Source organism: Dicentrarchus labrax, unplaced genomic scaffold (assembly GCF_905237075.1).
Source record: "Dicentrarchus labrax unplaced genomic scaffold, dlabrax2021, whole genome shotgun sequence".
Lineage (NCBI taxonomy): Eukaryota > Metazoa > Chordata > Actinopteri > Moronidae > Dicentrarchus > Dicentrarchus labrax.
In genome coordinates this window covers 9,527,690-9,548,802 of record NW_026136705.1, presented here as the reverse complement: position 1 = coordinate 9,548,802, position 21,113 = coordinate 9,527,690, and the positions used below count along the sequence as shown (strand labels likewise).

The window sequence follows — 21,113 nt, the reverse complement described above, 5'->3', positions numbered from 1 at the left end:
GGGAAGTGGTTGAACTTTGAATCTCAGTTGACATTTTAGATCTTGAATCATAATCTCAATCTGTAAGCATTTTGTTAGTCCTGAAATACAGTTTGTGATGCATTTTGTGTCGGCCTGAAATGACCTTGAAAGAGGCTTTCTCAACCCTGTTTCAGTATGTGTGTAGGTTATCATGTTTTCTTTACATCTTTGTACTTAGCTCTGTTTCATTTTTCCTACAGTTTGAAAAATACCCAACAAAAGTTGATCCCTTCTACAGACACAGTGTGAGTTTCCCTACTGCGTACTATTTGCCTGCAGAGCAGTTTGTTGCTTGCCCATTATGCCATTCAAGCCCATGCGAGTTAGTGTTATAGCTTTGTGTGTATGTGTGTGTTTGTGTGTGTGCGTGTTTGTTTGTTTGAGATTCCATGCAATCGCTCATCTGCTTCTTAATGGATACTCTAAGCATCCTAGCTGTACCATTTCACCCCTCAGCCCCAGCAAATGTAATGATTAATGAAACAGTGCTGGATTCTTAGATCTCAGAGCACAAGATTTATTGTGCGTGCATGTAACGGTGAAATTGTTGTGCATAGAAATTAATACAGAAAGAGACAGTGGCTGCATTACCGAGGAGACTGTGTTATCGCCAGAGGAATACTATATCTTTGTCTTGCTTACTACTCTCCATTTGTATTTGTCTGCTAACAGCAGTGGCTTGCTCATAATTATTACTCACTAAAGGGGACTGATTTTACATTGGACCCCATTCTCATACCATGTTTGCTGAAGCTTCCAAACACCTGCTGTGTGTTCCTGCACAAGTGTGGGTTTTCCTAAAACTCTCCCTCTGAGCTGCAGAGGAAGATTTTTTATATCAGAAAAATCATGTATTCATGTTGAAGAATGTTGCTGGTTTGTTTTTCGTGCTTTATTTCTGATTCTTAGTATTTCCTTGTTGTTATTATGGTAGCAGCAAATACCCTGAAGCCATTTCCTCTCTATAAAACATACTGACATTTTAAACATGATGCACAAGGAAACACAAGTTGCATAAAACCTCACAGCACATCCTCAAGTGCTTGTAATAACTCACCCTGGCAACCCAAGTTTAAATAATTCTGTTGCACCATCCATGATTAAAGCAATGCAAGCATGCAAGTTCAGAGACATGAAAAACATTCTCTACTTTCACTAATGTGATTGACAAGAACAATTATATTGAGTAGTGGATTACATATCAGATCTCTCTGCAGGATAATTTTATGGAAGCTTTGAGCACTTGTTTGGTTTCCATGTGTTTTGCTTGTACTACAATATTCTAGTTTTCATTTCAAAGGAGTGTTTCCCTTATTTAAATCCACTGGGGATGAGCAGTAAAATATTTTATAAACTCGTAGTTTGTGAAACATGTAGGCAATTCCCCATTTAAACAGTCTTAGAATGGAAAATTGAAAAAAGATTGAATGATGTTCATCCATCAGTATAAGCTGTTTGTTCCATCTCACACTGTATTATGAAGCTGTTGTCCTGCATTGTGCTGAAGGACCGAACCATCCTCAAACCTCCTCTCCTCCTCTTCCTCAGCTCTTCCACTCCTACCCACCGGCCATGTCTGGCCTTCCCCCGTCATCCCCCCCGACCGGGCCCTTCGGCTCGCTGCAGGGCGCCTTTCAGCCCAAGGTAAGACACACAGGGACACCGCCACACACCCACAATCTCACACACAGCCAGACAAATTGAAAATAGGAGTTATTTACAGAGAATCTGGTTTCGATCTGTGTCTGGTGCTCTCTAGACCTCTAACCCACTCGATGTGTCCACAAGACCTGGAGCCGTCCCACACACATTCTTACAGAAGGACCCCAGGGTAAGAGCACACACACTAACACTCACTATGTAGAGGTAACCTTTAGACCCACTGTATATGTTGCATAAGCCTTCGAGTTATCAAATGGAGCTTTTCACCATCAAGTAGTGTCGTTATAAAGAACTGTCTGTGTGTGTTCCTGCACCCAAGTGTTAATCACTCCTGAAATTTTAAAGGGAAATTCTATTTGGTTCATAATGAATGCTACACACAGAGACTAATTACAGGTGATTTGATTGACAGAAAAATAATGAAATCTTTTCCCCCCTCTCCCTCCTGTAGCTAACGGATCCATTTCGGCCCATTCTCAGGGTGAGTGCTCACTCCCTGCAGTGTATCAGTCTCCTGCATCCTGACACACACCTCTGGTGGCCTTACTGTTATGTTAAAGACTAAAGTTGTCATGTTTTTGTCTTGTATGTACAGAAACCAGGGAAGTGGTGTGCCATGCATGTCCATATCGCCTGGCAGATATACCACCACCAACAGAAAGTAAAGGTGAGAACTCATCTGACTCCTATTTCTCTGCTTTGTGCCAAAGTACTAACACAGTGTCCCAATTCCATACTATGCACTAATCTTTAGAATTCAGTTTTTATTCAGTTAGTATACAAGAAATTATGCAATCAAACTGCAAACTTTTCTAGAGTTCATTCTCAGTAATAATTAGTTTAATTTTTTCCAGCTTTGAGAAGCTCTTCCATTTCCTTTGTGCCATGCATTGTGAGAGAATAGTGCCCATTGACATCAAACTTAAATGTTTTTTTAAGTATGTATACTGACTGACTAAGTAAACTTTGTTTTGTCACTTTACTGTGTGAACAGTGGTGTGTAGTATGGATTTGGGACACAGTTCTAGTTCCTCTACTGGATTAGGACTTCTCTTCTTAAATGGTCATTCTGTGGTCAAAATAATATTTTAAAGACAGAAGCTGATCTTTGTAGTCATTTGATATTTGGTGATTTGTGATAGTAATTCTACTGTTGCCTTGACTACAAGTCACTTTACAAATGATTAAAATGCAACAAGTAATTTTAATTGTATGGCTTCAGCAGTCATAGTCACATCTTGAGTTTATAATAATGGGTCCACTGAGCAAAGCAGTCTTCTTTTAGAGTGTAATTCAGTGTAGCATGGCCATGAGAGGGAGTCTCTCGTCCCTGAAGGATCTTAGGTTTGATTCCTACCACACCTCAAAAAGTGTCCTTGAGCAAGACAACTATCTAGTTGCTCACCTACTGTGGTTTACTTAAAGGGGGCCTATTACGCTCATTGCCAGCTCTGTAATCTTAGTCTGAGACTAGACTAGCTTTGCATGATTCACTCTTCAAAGCCATCCTTATTTGGCTTGTACTGGCCTCATGCAGCTCCTCAGTCTGTCTTAAACAAGCATGCTGCTGAGAGGCAGCACCCAGTGCTTGTGAGCACCTTGGCTGTGAGCACCAGAGACTACAACCAGCCGAGCTGACTAACTTACAGTTTAGCCCTCCGCTAACTTGAATGGGGATAAAATGATTTAACTGTGCAGCTCTTCTAGACTTTCCAAATGTTACATTAATTACTGTATTTGGTAAGACTGTATCATATTTTATGAAGAAAAGATCTTCTGGTCTTCCTCTTCGTCCACCAGCTGCTTTGCTTCAACTTTCAGGGAGTTTCCTGATGGACAGATTGCTTCACTGGTTGTTAGCAGTTAGCTACTTTACCCATGCAGTGCCTGGAGTAGATTACCATATAAAGATTTCTGCCACAATCATATGGTTGTCACGTAAAGTAGAAAAAAGGTTGAAAATGTTGAACTATTCAGAGCAGAAAATCTGAAATCCAAGCTTTTTGCTCACAGGGATTACTTTTACATATGTTTTCCTTATTATTTGACACTTTGGCTTTGTTTAATGTCATCATCCAACATTGTAACGCAATACATAGAAAAGGGAAAGTATAATAGGTCCCTTTTAAAATAAAAATGACAAAAATAAAGTGATAGTGATAATTTGTGTAAAGGGGTTTTACATGTGTTTCTCTCCGTCAATCTGGCATCTTCTAGCAGCAGATGCAGGTCGACCCTCACAAGCTAGACTTTGGCCTCAAGCCTGAGTTCCTGAGTCGACCTCCAGGCCCCAGCCTCTTTGGTGCCATCCATCACCCCAGCGACTTGGCACGTCCCGCAACGCTCTTCTCCGCTGCAGGTGAGTGTGTCAGATCTCTGGGTAGGAAGATTGATTGATGGTTAACAACAATACCCTCTGACATTCAGTAGCAGTCCATCAGTTCCTGCTGTTCAGACTGAACTGTTGTCTGGTGATATTCTTTTCATCAACAAAGTCTTATCCTATTATTGTTAATAAGATAATAAGATATAGAGTTTATCTGTGAACAAACCAAGACAGCCAAACCAACAGAACTTGTCCAAAATATGGAAATAACATCAATCAGTGTGACTGTCAGTGTAGTCCATCTAATCAACTAGTTTGCTACATGCATAAAGCTCTGACAGCTTTCATAAAGAAAATAAACTCACCAAAGATTTGTTGTACCTTCATTCAAACTCGACAGCAACAAAATAAAGCTCACCAAACCGTCTTTAAACTGTTCCAACAATCACCAAGTGTGCTGTCAAACCATCTAACAGAGTTAAACCTGAAAATATTCTGGCTCTATGTGCTGTCGCCGCCTCTCTGAAGCAGCGCAGTGTGTGTACTGTCTACTGAACGTCTGTCACTGAGCGGCTCTCATTCTTCGGAGGCAGACCAATAAATTAGTTAAATAAAATGACAAAAAAAACAACTAGCGACTAGGATTCAGCCAATTGCTAAACCCTGATAAATATACACATTTTTCTATTTCTATAGATATTAGCAATACAATACCAATATTAATACTTAAAGCACTTTGAGTTAGATCAGTGGTTCTCAAATTTTCTTTTTTGGCATGCCCCCTTCAGAAGCTGAAAAAAGTTCACGCCCCACCACCCAAAATCATTGTCCTGATGATGACGTAGCATCCTACACACGCATTCATCTGCTGTTGTAAAAACAAACATTTTTAGGGTGACTTCAAAAAACATACTGCTGAAGAAAGTGAACAGAGACACATACAGGGAGCTAGCAAGGGAAAAGTAGTTGGTGAATTAAGAAGATAATCTAATGTAGCCTATTCTTTCAAATATTTTCAATAGATAAATATTACCCCTCCCCCTGTCATCCTGTGGGAAACACTGGGATTTCTTAAAGTCAGAGATGTGTACTGAGCTGGACATTCTACAGTGAAAAAATAAGTTTGTTAGTGCTCTCTAATGGACAAAGGATGTATTGTTTCACTGTTTCTAAACTAAGCAAAAACATCTGTGACATTTCTATACTGCATTTATCAGCCAGGCTCTAGTTGAAAGTTTCAGGAAAAGTGAATAGTTTAGTAGTTAAACTACTGTTCAGGATATTTCTGTGAGGCCTCATGTCTCTTCCTCCTCAGGTCCCACACACCCATCAGCTGGTCCTTTCGGTCACCCACCACACCATCCTGGAAACTTCCTCACCCCAGCATCTCACTTAGGTAAAAGGACCCTTCAGTTCAGTTCTCTTCAGTCTTGATCTGAAATAGGAAAAATAACATATGATTGTATGCATGGTAACATGTTGTGTCTCTTACCAGAACCTTTCAATAGGCCTACATCATTTGGAGGACTGGGATCCCTCAGTTCATCAGCCTTTGGGGGACTGGGAAATCCAGCACTAAGTGAGTTTCAACCTCAGCAATGATACTATTGATGCTGTATCATCAGTGGAGTAGAATTGAAATACAGGTGTACACCAGTGCATGTTGTCGAGATACGCATTTAACTTGTGTCCTACCGTGTTTTTCCACGTGTTGAATCCCTAGCAGCGGCCAACTCCGTGTTCGGCCATAAAGATGGCCCCAATGCACAGCAGCACTTCAACAGCGGCAGTAACAGTGGCCACCAGGAGCCGTGGAACCGCCTGCACCGTACCCCACCCTCCTTCCCCACACCGCCACCCTGGCTGAAACCCGGAGACTCTGAGAGGAGCACCTCGGCCAGCTCACACGAGAGGGACCGAGACTCTGACAAACGGGAATCGTTGGTCAGTAAAGACGACAAGGACAGGTGGGTGTTGCTAAAAGTCATTCCTGTTGCATCACTCCAAGAACATAATCAGATTAGCAGGAGCTTAGCTATCAGATATCAGATTTGTTCTCTTTTTATTTTTCTTTGTTGTGATGTAAAGCAGTGAAATGCTTCTTTGTATGCTCATTGTTTGAATTTGGAATAAAAATGGAATGAGCCTCACAGTTAATCTGTTGGACAGAAGCTCAGTTACTGGTACTGATGCAGGGGACTTTTTCCTTCTTTCCTCTAGGGACTCTGTAGAAAAGCGTCATCCAAGCCATCCGTCCCCAGTCCCTGTCAACCCCATCAGCCTCCTTGGCCACAACAGGCCTCCTGAGCATCACAGGAACCATCTGCCCCCTGCTTCTGGAGAGCCTCAGAGGGACAAGGAGAACAAGGCCAAAGACAGGGAGAGGGAACACTCAGACTCTTGGAAAGACAATGGCACAGATGACCATAAGCTCAAAGACAACCAGCACAGCGACAAGGACACTCCTGTCATCCATGACAGCCGAGTGTCAGAGGACAAGGTGTCCAATAGGGGGGCAGCATCGCCCTACATACGGCAGACCAGCCTCGAACGTCCCAACAGCGGCCTGAGCAGGGAGGTCTTGGAGAAGAAGGTAGAGCTGCCGTACGAGCACCAGAAGAAGAACAGTGAGGTAAAAGTGAAGGAGGAGCGGAAGGAGGAGCAAGAAGGAGCCACAGAGAGGGCAAGTGAGCACCCAACACAGGCACCCTCCACGCCAAACCTCCACCCTCCCTCCTCAATGCCTGTGCCCATGGGCATGGCTGGCGTCCACCCCATCAACACCATCAGCAGTCTGGACAGAACTCGAGTGGTGGCACCCTTTATGGGTATCAGCCCTATCCCAGGAGCTGACAGGTTCCCCTACCCTGCCTTCCACTGGGACCCGATGAGGGACCCCTACAGGGGCCTGGACATTCACAGACGGGATCCTTTGGCTAGGGACCTGCTGCTGAGGAATGATCCTTTGCACCGGCTGGCAGCACCTCGCCTCTACGAGGCTGAGCGCTCGTACAGGGATCGCGAGCCTCATGACTTTAATCGGGATCACATCCACCCTCTGGCCCTGGAGCATAGGAGGGAGCAGGAGCGTGCCCAGCTGGAGGAGCGCGAACGGCTCAACATGCTTAGAGAGGACTATGAGCATGGGCGCCTCCACCACTCAATGCACCATCCAGCCCTTGATGGACACCTTCCTCACCCCGCCCAAGGCCTCATGGCTCCTGGACTCCCAGGCATGCACTACTCCAGGGTCAGCCCCACAGCTGCAGCAGCGGCAGCCGCTGCCGCTGCAGCAGCCCATCAGAACGGTATCCTCAACAAAACGCCACCCACCGCCTCTCTGAGTGCACCACCTCCACTTATCCCCACACTGGGTGCCCGGCCCGGCTCACCCAGACGGACTACTCCCCTGGCCACAGATATCAGAGACAGACCGCCTCACAAAGACATCGAGGCACGGTGAGCTGAGCCTCCGTAGACTCAGTGTCCCTGCTGCCCTGTGCCTCACTAACACTGAACTCACACCAAGCACTTAGCTTTGGGCAAAGCAAGACTGTAACATAGCTGTGAATAACTTATGTGGGCAGAGACATGCCCACACAATGAATTGTTTTTGTATAAAACTACAGAGACAATAATCATGGAACAAAAAATTGATTTTTCAAAGATTTTTTTCCAGTTTGCTCCAGTTTTTTTGTGGTCATTCTTTCTCTTGTAAAGCGAAGTGACGTGAGTAAGAATGAATTCCAATTTTGGAATGTACAGGTACTTCAGCACTGACAGACAGCAAAGTGTGTAGATAATGTGTACAGTCGCTGTGCTCGCTCTGTATGGATTAAAAATCATGGTACAAATATGCAAAAGGGTGTTTTGAAAGCTTTACTTTGAACACATGTAAATAGGAGGAGTATTACAGCGGTGATTCAGAATGTGCTTTTTGCTGTTTGTTTTTTTGGTTGACGCAGCTGATTAGCATTGTACCAGAGACCCCATATTCAACTATGCAACAAATGTCTGGGCTCCCTTTCTGAAAGCTGGCCTTCTCACCACTACTGACTGTGTACCAATAAAGGACAAAAAGCTGTATTCTCTCCACAACTCAGACTTGACACACTTTGGGTCCACGCAAACAGATACAAGCTTTAACGAATCCACACAGGGTTTGTAGGTAGTCAATTGGGTTAAATTGATAAATTGTGGTGACAATCCTAGAAACAGCTGATGGAAGTATTGCATTTCAAAGAATATTCAGTGTAAAAAGCCAGCAGTGCAAATGTTAAGATTCTTCATTTTTTCCCCCCATTCTTCCTTCACTCAGTTACCACCAGTCTTGTTCTGGGGAGAATGCAGCATATTAAACACTATGACAGCACATCTGCCCTATTGAAGGAGTGTAAAGTACATGTTTTGGAAATAGGTTCTGTTGGTCAAACTGTATTAAAGTGCTTTCCTAAGTTGTTGTACCTACAAAATCAAAAGACAAAAAAGCTATGGTCTAAACTATGGACAGTTTGTTTCTAATGAGCAGAGATCTATTTTAGTAGTCCACTGAAGGTTTAGTTGTGCGCTTCAAACTCTGTGATATCATGTCGTGCAGTGTTTTTTAATCCAACATAAAAATGTCCACCGGAGCCATAGTGGTTAGTCGATGCGTATTGCAAAAAGATTGTTAAATGAGAAACCTTTTTTGCTGTTTACCATGTACAGGGAAAAAAATGAAGTCTTTCTAGATCATGTACAAAAATGAGAAAAAAATGAAGCGACTGAATCTTCAGCATGCTCCTCATTTAAACTTGTGTTATGTAAATTGTGCCATGTTATTAAAAAATGTGTACTAACCCTGTCTGTGGGGCTTTTATTCCTCCTCCTACATCCACTGAACTGAGTAAACAGGCTATGTTTCTTTTTGACACTCGCTTACACATTTAATGACTATTCCCATTAGGCTCCCACGGAGGATAAACTATCTTGGGTACAACTCTCACCTGCATTGTAAGTATTTTACGTGCTACTGACTGTGTAGTTCTAGCTATGAAGATTTTGTCACTTGATACAGTCACCAAATAATTGGCCTTAAGAGCCACATGATGACATTTTTCTCACCTCTCTGCTGTACCAGTAGGTGCTGACTTACTAGAAAACCACTTGGTAACAGTTAAAACCGCAGAAACAACATGCATCACACCACATCAGTCACTTGGACAAGTGAGGTCTTGTGCTTGGTTCAATAACAGTGCTTTAAACATCAGCAGCCTTCACTGGTGAATCATGGCAAGCTACTTGTGTATTCATCAGAGGATGCAAGAGTTATTGACATTCCCATTACACTGAATAACCACAGCATTCATGCACCCTTCTCTGATTGATGTTTAGCACCGAAGCACCCAGGTCATGCATCAATCAAATGTTGGCTCTATCCGTTACTGGTGGGAAATGTGGGATGCTTGTATTTCCTCCTGCCAAGTAAATGCCTCCTGCTCCTGGGACCAACAGTAATTTTGCTCTCAGACCTGAGAGTGCAGTTAGTACAGTGTGTGGTAGTTCAGGTTTTGGGCCAGGAGAGGGCGCCAAACTGCTAGAAATACAAGCTAGACAAGACAAAGGCCCTCAAAACTGCTACGAGATAGTCTCACCTTGGCCTACAACTGACAATTCTTATAATTACAGCAGCAACTATTAGTCAGTCAACAAACAATAATCAATTTATTTTTTAAATTAGTTTAATAAAAAAAAACAATTTTCAAGCAAGATTTCCAATTATTGTTTGGTTTAAGCTTCTTAAATGTGAGGATATGCTGCATATCTTTGTGTTTTCTTTTATATATCACTGTAAAGGGCTCTGGGGTGTGGCATTTTTTCACAATTTGCTAACTTCTGATATTTTACAGACCAAACAATTAATCCATTAATCGGTACATTAAATTGATAATGACAATAATTGGTATTTGCTTCCCTAATTTTCATTGAGTGATTAATCTGCTGATAATTTGTTCAATGAATTGTTTAATGAATTGTTTAATCGATAAAATATAAGAAAATAGTGAAAAAAACTAGGGCTTACCTGATTGAGCATGCACCCCATGTATTGAGGCCCGGGTTGGATTCCAACCTGTGGCCCTTTGCTAAATGTCCCCCCCCCCACTCTCCCTGTTTTCATGTCACTATCAAATAAAGGCAATAAAAGCCCCAACATAAGTGAAAATGAAAGTGAAAATGTTCAGTTAGTTTACAATATTCAGTTTTCTATAATCAATCATAGATAATTAAGTGATTGTTTCAGATCAGTTTTCTGTCAACAAATCATTTCAGCTCTCCTCTCACCATCGCTCTGTAATAACTCACTCCTTCCTGCTTGGTCAGCAGTTCAGGTATGTCATCCACCTTAGTCATGATGAGATCCACCTCCAAACTCTACATCACAGCTATTGTGTTCTACCTTCAGCCAGAGCTGCTGGATGCTCAAACCAGCTATTTCTAGAACAGCCTAATCTAAGCACTGACCAACCAAATCCTAAACTGCCTGAGTAAACTGCTTTTGGATGTTGCTACAAATCCTTCCTCCCCTGGACAGAACCTGGCTTTTCAGCCTCCACTGCAGGTTTAATGTATCTAAGCTTCTTCCCTCGATATGCCTCGTCTGCCACATCCTGCCAGGGCACAGAGACACAGAGGCAACGCTTACGTGGACAAAGATGAGGAAACTGCTGTGAGTGAGGAACCACACATGAAAAATACCAACGGATTAGAATAACTACTGGAAAATCCTTACATTCTTATTATTTTGGAGGGAAATGTGCATAAAGTGATGAAGCATCCAGTCGGTGTATTCACACCACTTCAAATTTTCCTCCAAACTCTTGAATTAAGCCAGTGGTTAACCTAAACGGCAGCCAGATTGAGTCAATATCAAAAATCAGATGGACTTACTGCGTGGAAGGAATAGAAACATTATAAGTCGGCAAAGAGAGACAGCATCCACTGTGCTGATAGATAGAGATGTCTGATTAATGAGGACTGACTGTAGGGTGTCTGATTGGGATTCAGTGCAAATGGGATCCTGTAAATGCAACTTCTTTATCAAACAACACACTGACAACTGACAACAACGGAGAAGACTGATGACGCAAAACACAACAAAAGCAGTCAGCAAGTCTGGTGGATCGGTAAGTGATGGATGTTTTTACAGAGGTTTCATGTACTGATCATCCAACTAAAAACTCTAACTCAACTTGTTAAATCGTTCAAATCAAACCAACAATTATTTTCTTCTTCATCTTTCAGTGGAACCTCTTGTTGCTGCCAATGTTTAGGATATTTGTTGCCTCATAAAGTCATTGTTTTTGATTGGTTTTAGACAGCTCTTGGGTTGTTTCACAATGATATTAAGGTTGTCTTTTATATAATTACAAATTTTATTGGTTATTTTTTATTCCTAATTCTGAAGTTGTAATGTAGTGCTCTGTTCTGTCTTGTGTCACTGGTCATATATTGTTACTGCTGCCTATTTTGGCCAGGACCCTCCTGACAATGACATTTTTAAATCTTATTGATTGCTGGTTAAATAAAGGTTAAGTAAAATAAATGAAAATTTATTTTTTGGTCTAAAAATGTCAGAAAAAGGGCATTTACATGTAAAGAATTACCTGAATTATCTTTTATCAGATCACAGATAGATTTTCTGTCAGTTGATTCATTCCAGCTCTACTATCTTTTTCAGAACGCTTTGCTGCAGTTATTCAGGTTTAATGACCAGCTGACTATTGATTTGCACTAAAGAAAATGTGTCTGAACATTCAAGTTCATTGTTTTGAAAGACAGCACTTCCTTAATGGCTTGATGGGCCTCTAAGGCAATGAGTTAATATTCTGTTATTGTTATTAATTCTACCACAATGCTGTTAACATGACCTGATTTAAAGCTGAAAACCTCCACTGTGAGAAACCTCATTTATAACTTTATTTATTACACTGATTGCCAATTCATGTAATTAGCCTTCTGAACACAAGGTGGCATCAGTGTACACTCCTATACTGAAAGGTGAGACAAATGAAGCACAAAGAGAGATGCTGTACAGCAGGTAGTATGGCCCTGTCATCTCATCTGACCTGAGAAAGGAGAACCAGTTTGGCAAGTTGACTTCCTCTGACCAGCAGTGTGTGTTTGGTATTTGCCTTGCAGTGAAATGAATACCATCATCATACATGCTGTAAAACTGGAACAGCAGCACAGCGTGGAAGACACTCCTTGATTGTCTTTTTCCTGTGTTTGAGCATGGCTAACAAGCAAATAAAGCCACGATCCTTGCTTGTCAGCTGTCTGAACCCTGAAGCCTGGAATTCATCCCAGTACTGACAGTCATCTGTCTCATAACAGGTGCCACACCTCTTTCTGCCTCTGAGCTCGCATGGTATCAGCAAACAGGAACATCTGACGCCTCAATGCTATTGTAAACAAAACCTGTCTCTGGGAAATGACAGGTCTCTTGGTTATGCAAAATACGGAGGATCATATAGCATAAGAGGAATGTAACTACCTAGAAAACACCCACAGAGATTCACTATCTCTTCCGAATTGTATATACTATATGTCCTCTATCACCTTATTATTATGTACTACAATGCACTGGCTCTGGCTAATACACCATCCATTTCCCCTAGAAAAAAGCAATTATGTGGGAATGCTCATAGTCTTTTCTCCCTGCTGACAACAGTTCTAATCACATCCAAACAAACCCGCTCGCTCCTAAAAATACTTTCCTGTTTAGAAATGGGAAGGCATCCCATTCTCAGTGGGAATGTTCTCCTGGTGTTTCCACTCTCCTGAGAAAATGCCTATAAAGCTATAAACACAAGCCTACCAGTACTGCTGTTGGGATTAAGCTGATGCCCAGGCCTCTCAAACAGAGTTCATTCATTCATCGTTAGTTGAATCATTTAAATGGGGTAACATATCTGAGCGGCTAATGTTAAATTCTAGGAAGGATGAGATCAAAAGAGCAAGAGCTGGCCTCAAATATGAAACGCAGTTATTAGTGCACAGTAGATCCAGCCCTCCACTGAACCCTGGGAAATTAGCATAATGCTTTAGACACATGTATCCAATAATCTTTCACACTGACTGCTCGCAGTGGTCAGAATGAGACGTGCTGGTCTGGCTGCTCTGTTAGAATTACATGTACATTTATCCTGAGGAGCAGACGAGGCATCGGATATGTTATTTGCTTAAACCACTGGGTAAACATATTCCGACACCAGGTTCAAGCCAGCTGTAGCTATACGCCCTTTCCAAAACATTCAATTGTTTTCTTGACTTTAATAGATTCTTTTGATCCTCCCACATCACTGTTCATACTGTATGTTGTTTGATGTCTGAGGTAATTGAGAGGCTGAAGCCACATAGGCCCTGTGAATGATAACTTGCTGCACTGCTGGAAAGTATCTGAAGACAAGCACTATAGTAAGAGGATGGATATGTATACAGAAGCTGTGTGTCATCACACTTTCAGCCGATGGAGAAAAACACTTGAGCACTGCCTTTCTTAGGCAGGAATGAAAACAGGAATGCTCTCACACAGACATGACCTTCAAAGACAAACACACAGCTACACTGTGACAGCAGTGGATAACTGTTTTCCTTTCTACTCTACAGCACGCTGGAGTCCTTCAGACATGTTGCATTTTACAACTACTACTTGTTATGTATTCTTTCTTCTAGTTCAGGCTCATCACGATGACCCAGATAATACCTGACCATGAAAACAATGCAGGTTTCATCTTATTTCATTTTCACCAGGACGGTTTAGGATGACCTTCACACACACACCCAATGCAGTGAGGCCTCATTAGTTGTGAGACTCGGCTCCATTAGCGCGGACAGATGAACTTTAATTATTGCGAGAGCTGTTTTTCCTGCACCAGAACATTTCAGTCTGCCAACTCACGTGGAACGCATTATTATGTGAATGCAGAGTATGTACAGAGTTGATATTTGGAGTCTAAGTTCTGACCTTCTCATTTCCCAGAAGCATAGACCACCAAGCCAACACAGCAGAGACTGGGGGAGCGACGGTAATAATTTTCCCCTAAAGAACGCATTAGATACAGACCGCGAACACCAGTCATTGTGTGGAAGCAACTATGCGTAGGTCAGTGGAAAAAGCCAACAGGTGGCCATTCCCCTGCTCAGTACCTCAGACCACAAGGGGAATACACTATATACACAACTAAGATGAATAAATCTAAACCCTTAAATTCACCAGATGTTTTAATTGTGACCTGCCAAGGGAGATGACAATAAGCTTTAAGATCATGCTGGAATAATACATAATTTAAAAATAAATGTTTAATACTGTACATGGTCCCTTACAAATAAATGACATTAATAAAATAATATGCAGCAGCGGGCTAAGAAGCATATCATTATTTACGTAAGCATATTAAAACAAAAACCAGGGCTGCAACTACAACTACAGCTGCAGCATTTTCAGTCATTTTTTAAAGTAAATTACTCCAAACTTTCCTTTACTTCTTAGACCAAACTTAGACCAGAAAATTAATCTAGGGCTTCACAATTAGTTGAAATATTATCGTAATTGCAAAATGGCCTAGTGCAATATCCACATCACATAAGCTGCAGTCTTTTGATGAAGGTCAAATGTGTGATAAACAGCATTATAATGAAGCACTGTAGTGCTGCAGAGATTCCCTGGCCTACAGATCTTCTTCTCCAGATGTAAGAAAACATGTTTGTTTGGTACAGACCCCAACAAATGTCACATCATCACGATTTTAATAGTTATTATTCATTGAAATTGTAATACAAGAGTGATCATTTCCACTCGTTGTGAATAATATCGCAATATTTGTCAAAATAATTGCAATGATTTTTTTTAACAAATTATGCAGCCCTAAATTAATCAATTACCTAGCTAAAACCCAAGGCAACATCTTCCAGTGTCTTGTTTTGTCTGATCAACAGTGCAACATCGTAAAATGATCTAATTTGCAATGATAGAAAACAGAAAAGCCATCAGACATCTGAAAAAGCAGGAACCAGAGAGAGCTCAAAATACAGATTAATGCTTTGTGACCTACTAATCAATTAAAAGACTAATCATTTCAAGACTAATAATCATGGATCAGCACCAACCTCTTCTTATTAAACATTTTAGTAGATGACCATCAGTATGGATATGAGATTGGTATTGGCTGCAGCAGCAGCAGCATAAAACAGAACAGGAGTTCAGCAACAGCTGTTCACAATTAATCATATCCCATAATAATGAATAAGTCATTAAGAATGGTACAACAACAGCTGACACAAACACAGACTTTATGATGGAAAGTTTCTCTGATGCATAGGTAAATATAGGGCCTGTGGAGATGCAAGTGAATGCGGCCGCCTATCTTGTGTAACAAAAGCCGTACTGGATTCCATGTTAATTTGACCTGCTTTTACAGTCAGACATTTTAACTTGTCTTAAAGCTGGCGCTAGCACAGGTGTAGCTAGTAGCATTAATGATGGCTCAATCCCATCAGTGAACCAATAAATCATCCCAGTGAGCTAAATTGGATGCAGCTATTATAAGTGTTATCAATTACACCCTTGCTTTCCTGCAATGACAAGTCAAAATGTCTGCTGTGAAAAAAGCCAGTTATATGTGAATGAGCAGTGTGCAACACATGTGGTCAGGGGCAGACTCAGGCTGTCTGAGGGGCAGACTCAGGCTGTCTGAGGGGCAGACTCAGGCTGCGGGGCACCTGTGTGCACAAAGTCAGTCATTTATGAGGAAGCAACCCTGGTTAAGATTACAGTTGTTTTATCATGTGATTCAGATTTATATATGTAGTATAACTACAGTACATCTGTAGTAAAAAACCCAGGGAACTATTAACTATTTACTCATTTAGGGGCACATAGAGACCGACTAATCTTCCAGCATGTAGGGCAGCCTACTGTCTGTGGCACTGGGGCATCCAAGAGGGCACTGTCGCTGTATTTCTTCCCCTAGTGGTCGTGTTTATATCCATAAAGCAAGCAGACTATATTACCGCCTGGCCCTGTTTGTTTGGGTCAACAGAAACCTCTCACAACAGCAACAACAAAACCCTAACCCTAACCCCAACCCCAATCCTAACCCTAATCCAAGAACTTAATTCCCTCAGTTGGTCCCAATCCAACACACTGACAACAGATAGCTAGCTAACAGCAAAGGCTAGCAGGTACGGAGATAGCAATAAAACCACAGCAGCAATAATACTAGCACACAGCAAGCAAATCACAGCCCACACATTGACAATGTGTTAGCACAGGAAGCAAAGACTTACCCTGTTTGTGGCCCACAGCGCAGTCAGGGTGGTTTCCTTTGCAAGGCCTTCCTGAAGAGACACAAGCTAACTGTTAGCAGAGGGACTATCTATCTATCTATCTATATCTATATATATATATATGTATATATATATATATATGCTACATACACAGTTGTGGCAGATAAAGCGAGTTTTAAAGTTCAGTTAAGCAGTGTGGTACACAGACTAACATACTGCTCAGTAAAGGACATACTGGATATATATAACGTTAGATTTTATACATACGCAGTGCCAGTACCTTAATTCAGCACAACCCTAACCATTAACACAACATAACTCTAATTCTTTTGGCATTTTTTAAATCCTTTTTAACAAGGACATTTTCAGTGCTGTTTTCTTAGCGTTAAGCTAGCTGTGTGTTTGCACAGACACAGGCCTTTGGGAGAAGCTCACCACCATTGCTGTAGGCAGGCTTTAATAATACTGAGGCCTAAAAACTGCTAGGAGTTCTGGGGTATACGTCAAAGCATCAGAGTAGTTTTCTTTGGCAATTATTTCACAGCTTTTATTGAATACCCCTTGGAAACAATACGTCCCCGACCTTTGTGACCTCAGTGGGTACAGTCATGCTTACCAGAGGTGGCAGCGCCCAATAAGAGTACTCAGAAATGCTGGTACTGGGTACTGGGTACTGGGTACTGGTGAGTACCGGGACACTTCAGGCACTGGATATACAGTATGTTGCACATTAGAGTCAGCTCCAACTGTGACCTTGGTTTGGCAACCTGTTTCATAAGAGTTATTACCATGATGTAAGAAAGACCCTAAATTCCTGAAAAAAAACCTTTGACCTTGAGTGCACGTCTGTTGTTTTGCTAGTGATGAAGTAAAACATGCCTGTGCATTTATAGAGATAAATCATATTATGTGGTTTAATGCTGCGGTACAGAGGGTTATAGTCAAGGATATTTGTCCAATGAAAGCCATCTGAGAAGAATTTTTAGGATGACTAATAACGAGGTTAACATACAGATATGTGCCTGCTTGGACTCAAAAGTATGCATAGGATAGTGAGGGAAGCTTCCCCTATACTGTCTGTTAAGAATCCACCAAGTCCAATTAACTGTGACCAACTGCTACATGCACCAACTCAGACTCCAGCTTATTACACAAAGGAATGCATACATGATAAAAAACTAGCTGTTTTAGCAATTACATGAATCAAATGAATTGTCACAGTTAAAAATGTTAAAATGTTTGTAAATTGTTGTGCTACCTTGTAGCTGCGGTGAGGAATGTCAGCCACAGAGCAGAAGCAGTCTGACCAGCTCCTCTCAGTCAGCTGTGTCCCCACCTGCAATTAATGGTTGCCATGGTGACGGTGACTGCTGAGTGACTCCTGGGGGAGACTGTTTGTTGAATAAGACATTAAGCACGGAGGCAGCTCTCAGACTCTGGCTTATTAGTCAAAGACCATACTTCCTGTCACCTAAATGTATATATCACGAGAGAGAGGGGACTCTGCTGAATGCGTTGCTGTAAAATACGGGTTTGTGGTCTCAAAAATGTGGGGAATAGAGCTGGTTAGAGAAATCCCTTTTCCTGCTTCCCTCCTGAAATGTCCAGTTTCAGTTAACATTGGAGTCAATGGGACAGTTGGATGGTACTCCTGTCACTTTGAGGCTCATAGTACAAAATGTGTAAGTTAGTTTGCTTAGATTATTGTACGGTTTGATGAAAAATAGTGGGAGTAAGAGGAAGTTGAAGAGAATTTTTTAAGAAGACAAACAATTTGCTTTATTTTTTAAAAATCCAGAAAAAGAATATATATTATAAAATATATATACATATTGTAAAACACAAAAACACAAACTAATTTCAATAATGCCTTCAATGAGCTGAACATTTTGAAGTTTGATTAAAGTTTCTGTTGAATGGTGAACATAGAAACTGGGAAGGACCTAGATTTGCCCCATGCAAACCCCATCCAGTCTCATTTGGCACCTGTGACAGCTGGACAGCTGCATGGAGGGGAGGTTTCAGTCCGTGAATGTGGCCTGAGGTACGTGTCCAGCATCAAGACAAGACGCTGTCTAATTGCTTCGCTGGAAATTGCCTGAGGTAGGGTTGGTTGCTCTGCTCGTGCAGAGGGAAAAGGGATTGCCCCATCCTGTTAAATCACCACCCTGACCTCTGCCCTTACTGTGGCCACTCAGAGTAATTCTACTGCACATGGATACACACGCCCAGCCTTAATACGTATGAACACATACATGGACAGACACTGAGAGACAGACATACCATATATCACTGACATCACTGTGGTAATAATAGAGATGACCTCAATCATCAGAGGGACAAAAAAGGGAAACTGAGCCCCATTCCCCTGCCAAGGCTACATTTTATTGTTGGCCTCCACTGTGCCCTCCTGATGACATGGCATTGGAGGTTGATCACCTATAATAGAGTCCAGCTGAGGTGCAGATTAAAAGTACAAATCACATTGTAAACGACTGAGCTGAGTTGCACTGTGTAACCTCCATCTTGGTCAGCGGGGTTTAAACCACAGTGCTCCCCTGGTTCCAATCTCTCAGCTTGACTCAGGGAAGATAAGAGATAACAGAGCACAATGTTGGGACAAAAGATCAAAGGAACTGCGTGTGTGAAGCTACAGTCCACCACTGAGTGAGGAAATTAAACCAGGCGTCCTGCCTCTGAGCACATGTGGCTGGGTCTGAACCTTCTTGTATTCTCTCCTTCCTTTTTTCCTCCAGCGCCATATGGAAGCAGGTCGAGGAGCTCTGATGCCGTTAATTCCCCCACAAGCGGAGTGTCTCCTGTGGTAAGGAGCTAAGTGCTGCTCTCTTTTTCGTTCATGCGCCACGCAAGGTTCCCACCAGTGAATAAAATGTCACATCTGCTGATGAGTGCCACCTCACTGATCCATGAAGCTCACCAGACAAAGTCCCCCCAGAGAGAGGGGGATCTTGAAATAATGAAACATGAACATGATGTTCCTGGACTGAGTATAATCTCAGCATGCAATCCACCGCTGCTCCCCACGTCTCCCTAGAGCACAAAGGAAGGTCATCCATCAAAAGTCACATATTAGTCATCGAAATGCGAGCGGCATGGGGTCGAAATAGTGACCCAACAGGATGCTGAGATGCAATAGGCGCAGGGGTTGGCCCTTAACAGATGACTCCATATCGACCAAAGGGAAGAGGGTAGGGGTTGGGGAGGGCTGTTGGAGGTGCACCAGAGCCCTCCTCCCAGACTGGGAGAAGAGGGAGACTGACAAATGAGTGCACAGCAGCTGGGTAAGCCTCATGAGAAATCTGGGCTGTCTACAGGCGTAGCAGACAGAGTGGGATGATTGGCTCAGGTTTGGACTCAACTCCCTCTCCGCAGAATATGCTCCGCCGTCTCTAGCCACAACATGCAGGTTGTTCAAGGCGACATACGGTTGAGTGCAGTGAGTGTTTGCACGGTGACACATTGATGTTTTGCCTCCTTTTCAGATTCCTTTTCATTTGACATGGCACAATGACTGTGCATTTAAAGTTCAGACTGTCAGCTTTAATTTAACAGGAGTCTCAGATGGACTGGTTGTGTTATTAAAATAACTACGGTTACTTACCTCCCACATGTGCGATATTAATATTACGATCATTAAAGTATTAAAGGGTCCTGAATTGAAAACAGAAGAGAATTTAACACCCGTACCTAGGACTTCAGGCTCCTTTTTTTTAACCCATTTCTGTATCCTGATTCTACACTTCAACATAATCTGTGTCCATTTAAATACTACTGCAACCAAAAAAGAGAGGGAACATCTCCAAAAATGGCTGAAGCTCCTCAGTCATTCATGTGATGGGGCTGTAAAAGCTTACATTCACATCATAATCTGTGTCATTTTACTTCCAAAGTGCTAAGAGCGCCGAGCCAAAATGTTAATGTACTGCTGTGCCAGTGGAGCTGATGGAGCTCTCACTCTTCATGCATATGCATATTCCTCTATCCTACCCAGAATTCCCCTGCAACCCTCTCCCAACCTGACTGAGGTTTCTAAAAACGGCAGAAAGCTTAAAGTCTGTGACAGCAGACGTCACACTGGAGGAGACCCGTGCTTTTAGAGGCCTCTTTTGTTAGCAGGGAGCGAATCACACTTTACAAGATAAATCAACCCGCTAGCAGCCGGCTTAGACTGTGTACAACCAGATAAGGTTGCCAAGGAAACCCTCCTGGAGAACCAATGAGGTTTTTTTTTTTTGCCATACCAGCCTCCTTGATCTGTGCAAACAATTAATACCTTACCCAGGCAGAAGGGAGGGAGCTAGGGAAGTGGGAGGCAGGCACAAATCCCCAGGTGCTTAGTACAGCACCACTCTCTCCCTTCAGCTATGTGAATGAGGACATGATGGGAAAAAAATGTCACAAATGGATATTGGGCTGCAAGACAGTGAGGGATGATGCATGATTCATTGTACATTAATTCAATGAGAGAACAGCGTTTAGTCCATAAATCTAATCTGCACACGTGCTGTAGCACCTATCACTAATGTCCTTTTAATGAATGTTTTGAATGCACAGCCATAAAAGGACCATTATATCCGGCCACATCCATTTGTAAGATAGCTGTGATAGCGCAGGTATCAGTGCAGCTGAACAAACCCAGCACATACAAGAACACCGATGTGCAGAGCTGGTAGGGAGCCATTAGGATCCATGAGTGACTCCGACTAGCCACAGATCAATGCTCCTGGGCCCTATCTATTACTGACATCCAATTATA

The 21,113-nt window shown here is 42.2% G+C and overlaps 1 protein-coding gene and 1 long non-coding RNA gene across 2 annotated transcripts in view; one reads left to right on the top strand and one right to left on the bottom strand.

The window, feature by feature from the left end:
* The window catches only part of auts2a (activator of transcription and developmental regulator AUTS2 a), a 294,183-nt gene extending 285,336 nt beyond the window's left edge, over nucleotides 1-8,847 (top strand). The window contains 10 exon segments of the mRNA XM_051400367.1: nucleotides 222-266; nucleotides 1,570-1,665; nucleotides 1,781-1,852; nucleotides 2,135-2,164; nucleotides 2,279-2,350; nucleotides 3,901-4,042; nucleotides 5,325-5,405; nucleotides 5,505-5,588; nucleotides 5,724-5,976; nucleotides 6,230-8,847. Coding sequence (XP_051256327.1) covers nucleotides 222-266; nucleotides 1,570-1,665; nucleotides 1,781-1,852; nucleotides 2,135-2,164; nucleotides 2,279-2,350; nucleotides 3,901-4,042; nucleotides 5,325-5,405; nucleotides 5,505-5,588; nucleotides 5,724-5,976; nucleotides 6,230-7,472 — 2,118 coding nt within the window. The 3' untranslated portion in view covers nucleotides 7,473-8,847.
* Nucleotides 5,366-17,676, bottom strand: LOC127363650 (uncharacterized). The gene is made up of 3 exons (XR_007884918.1): nucleotides 17,595-17,676; nucleotides 16,337-16,387; nucleotides 5,366-5,444 (listed from the first exon to the last, which is right to left on the bottom strand). It is a non-coding gene; the product is annotated as an uncharacterized LOC127363650 (long non-coding RNA).
* Between the last annotated feature and the right edge of the window lie 3,437 nt (nucleotides 17,677-21,113).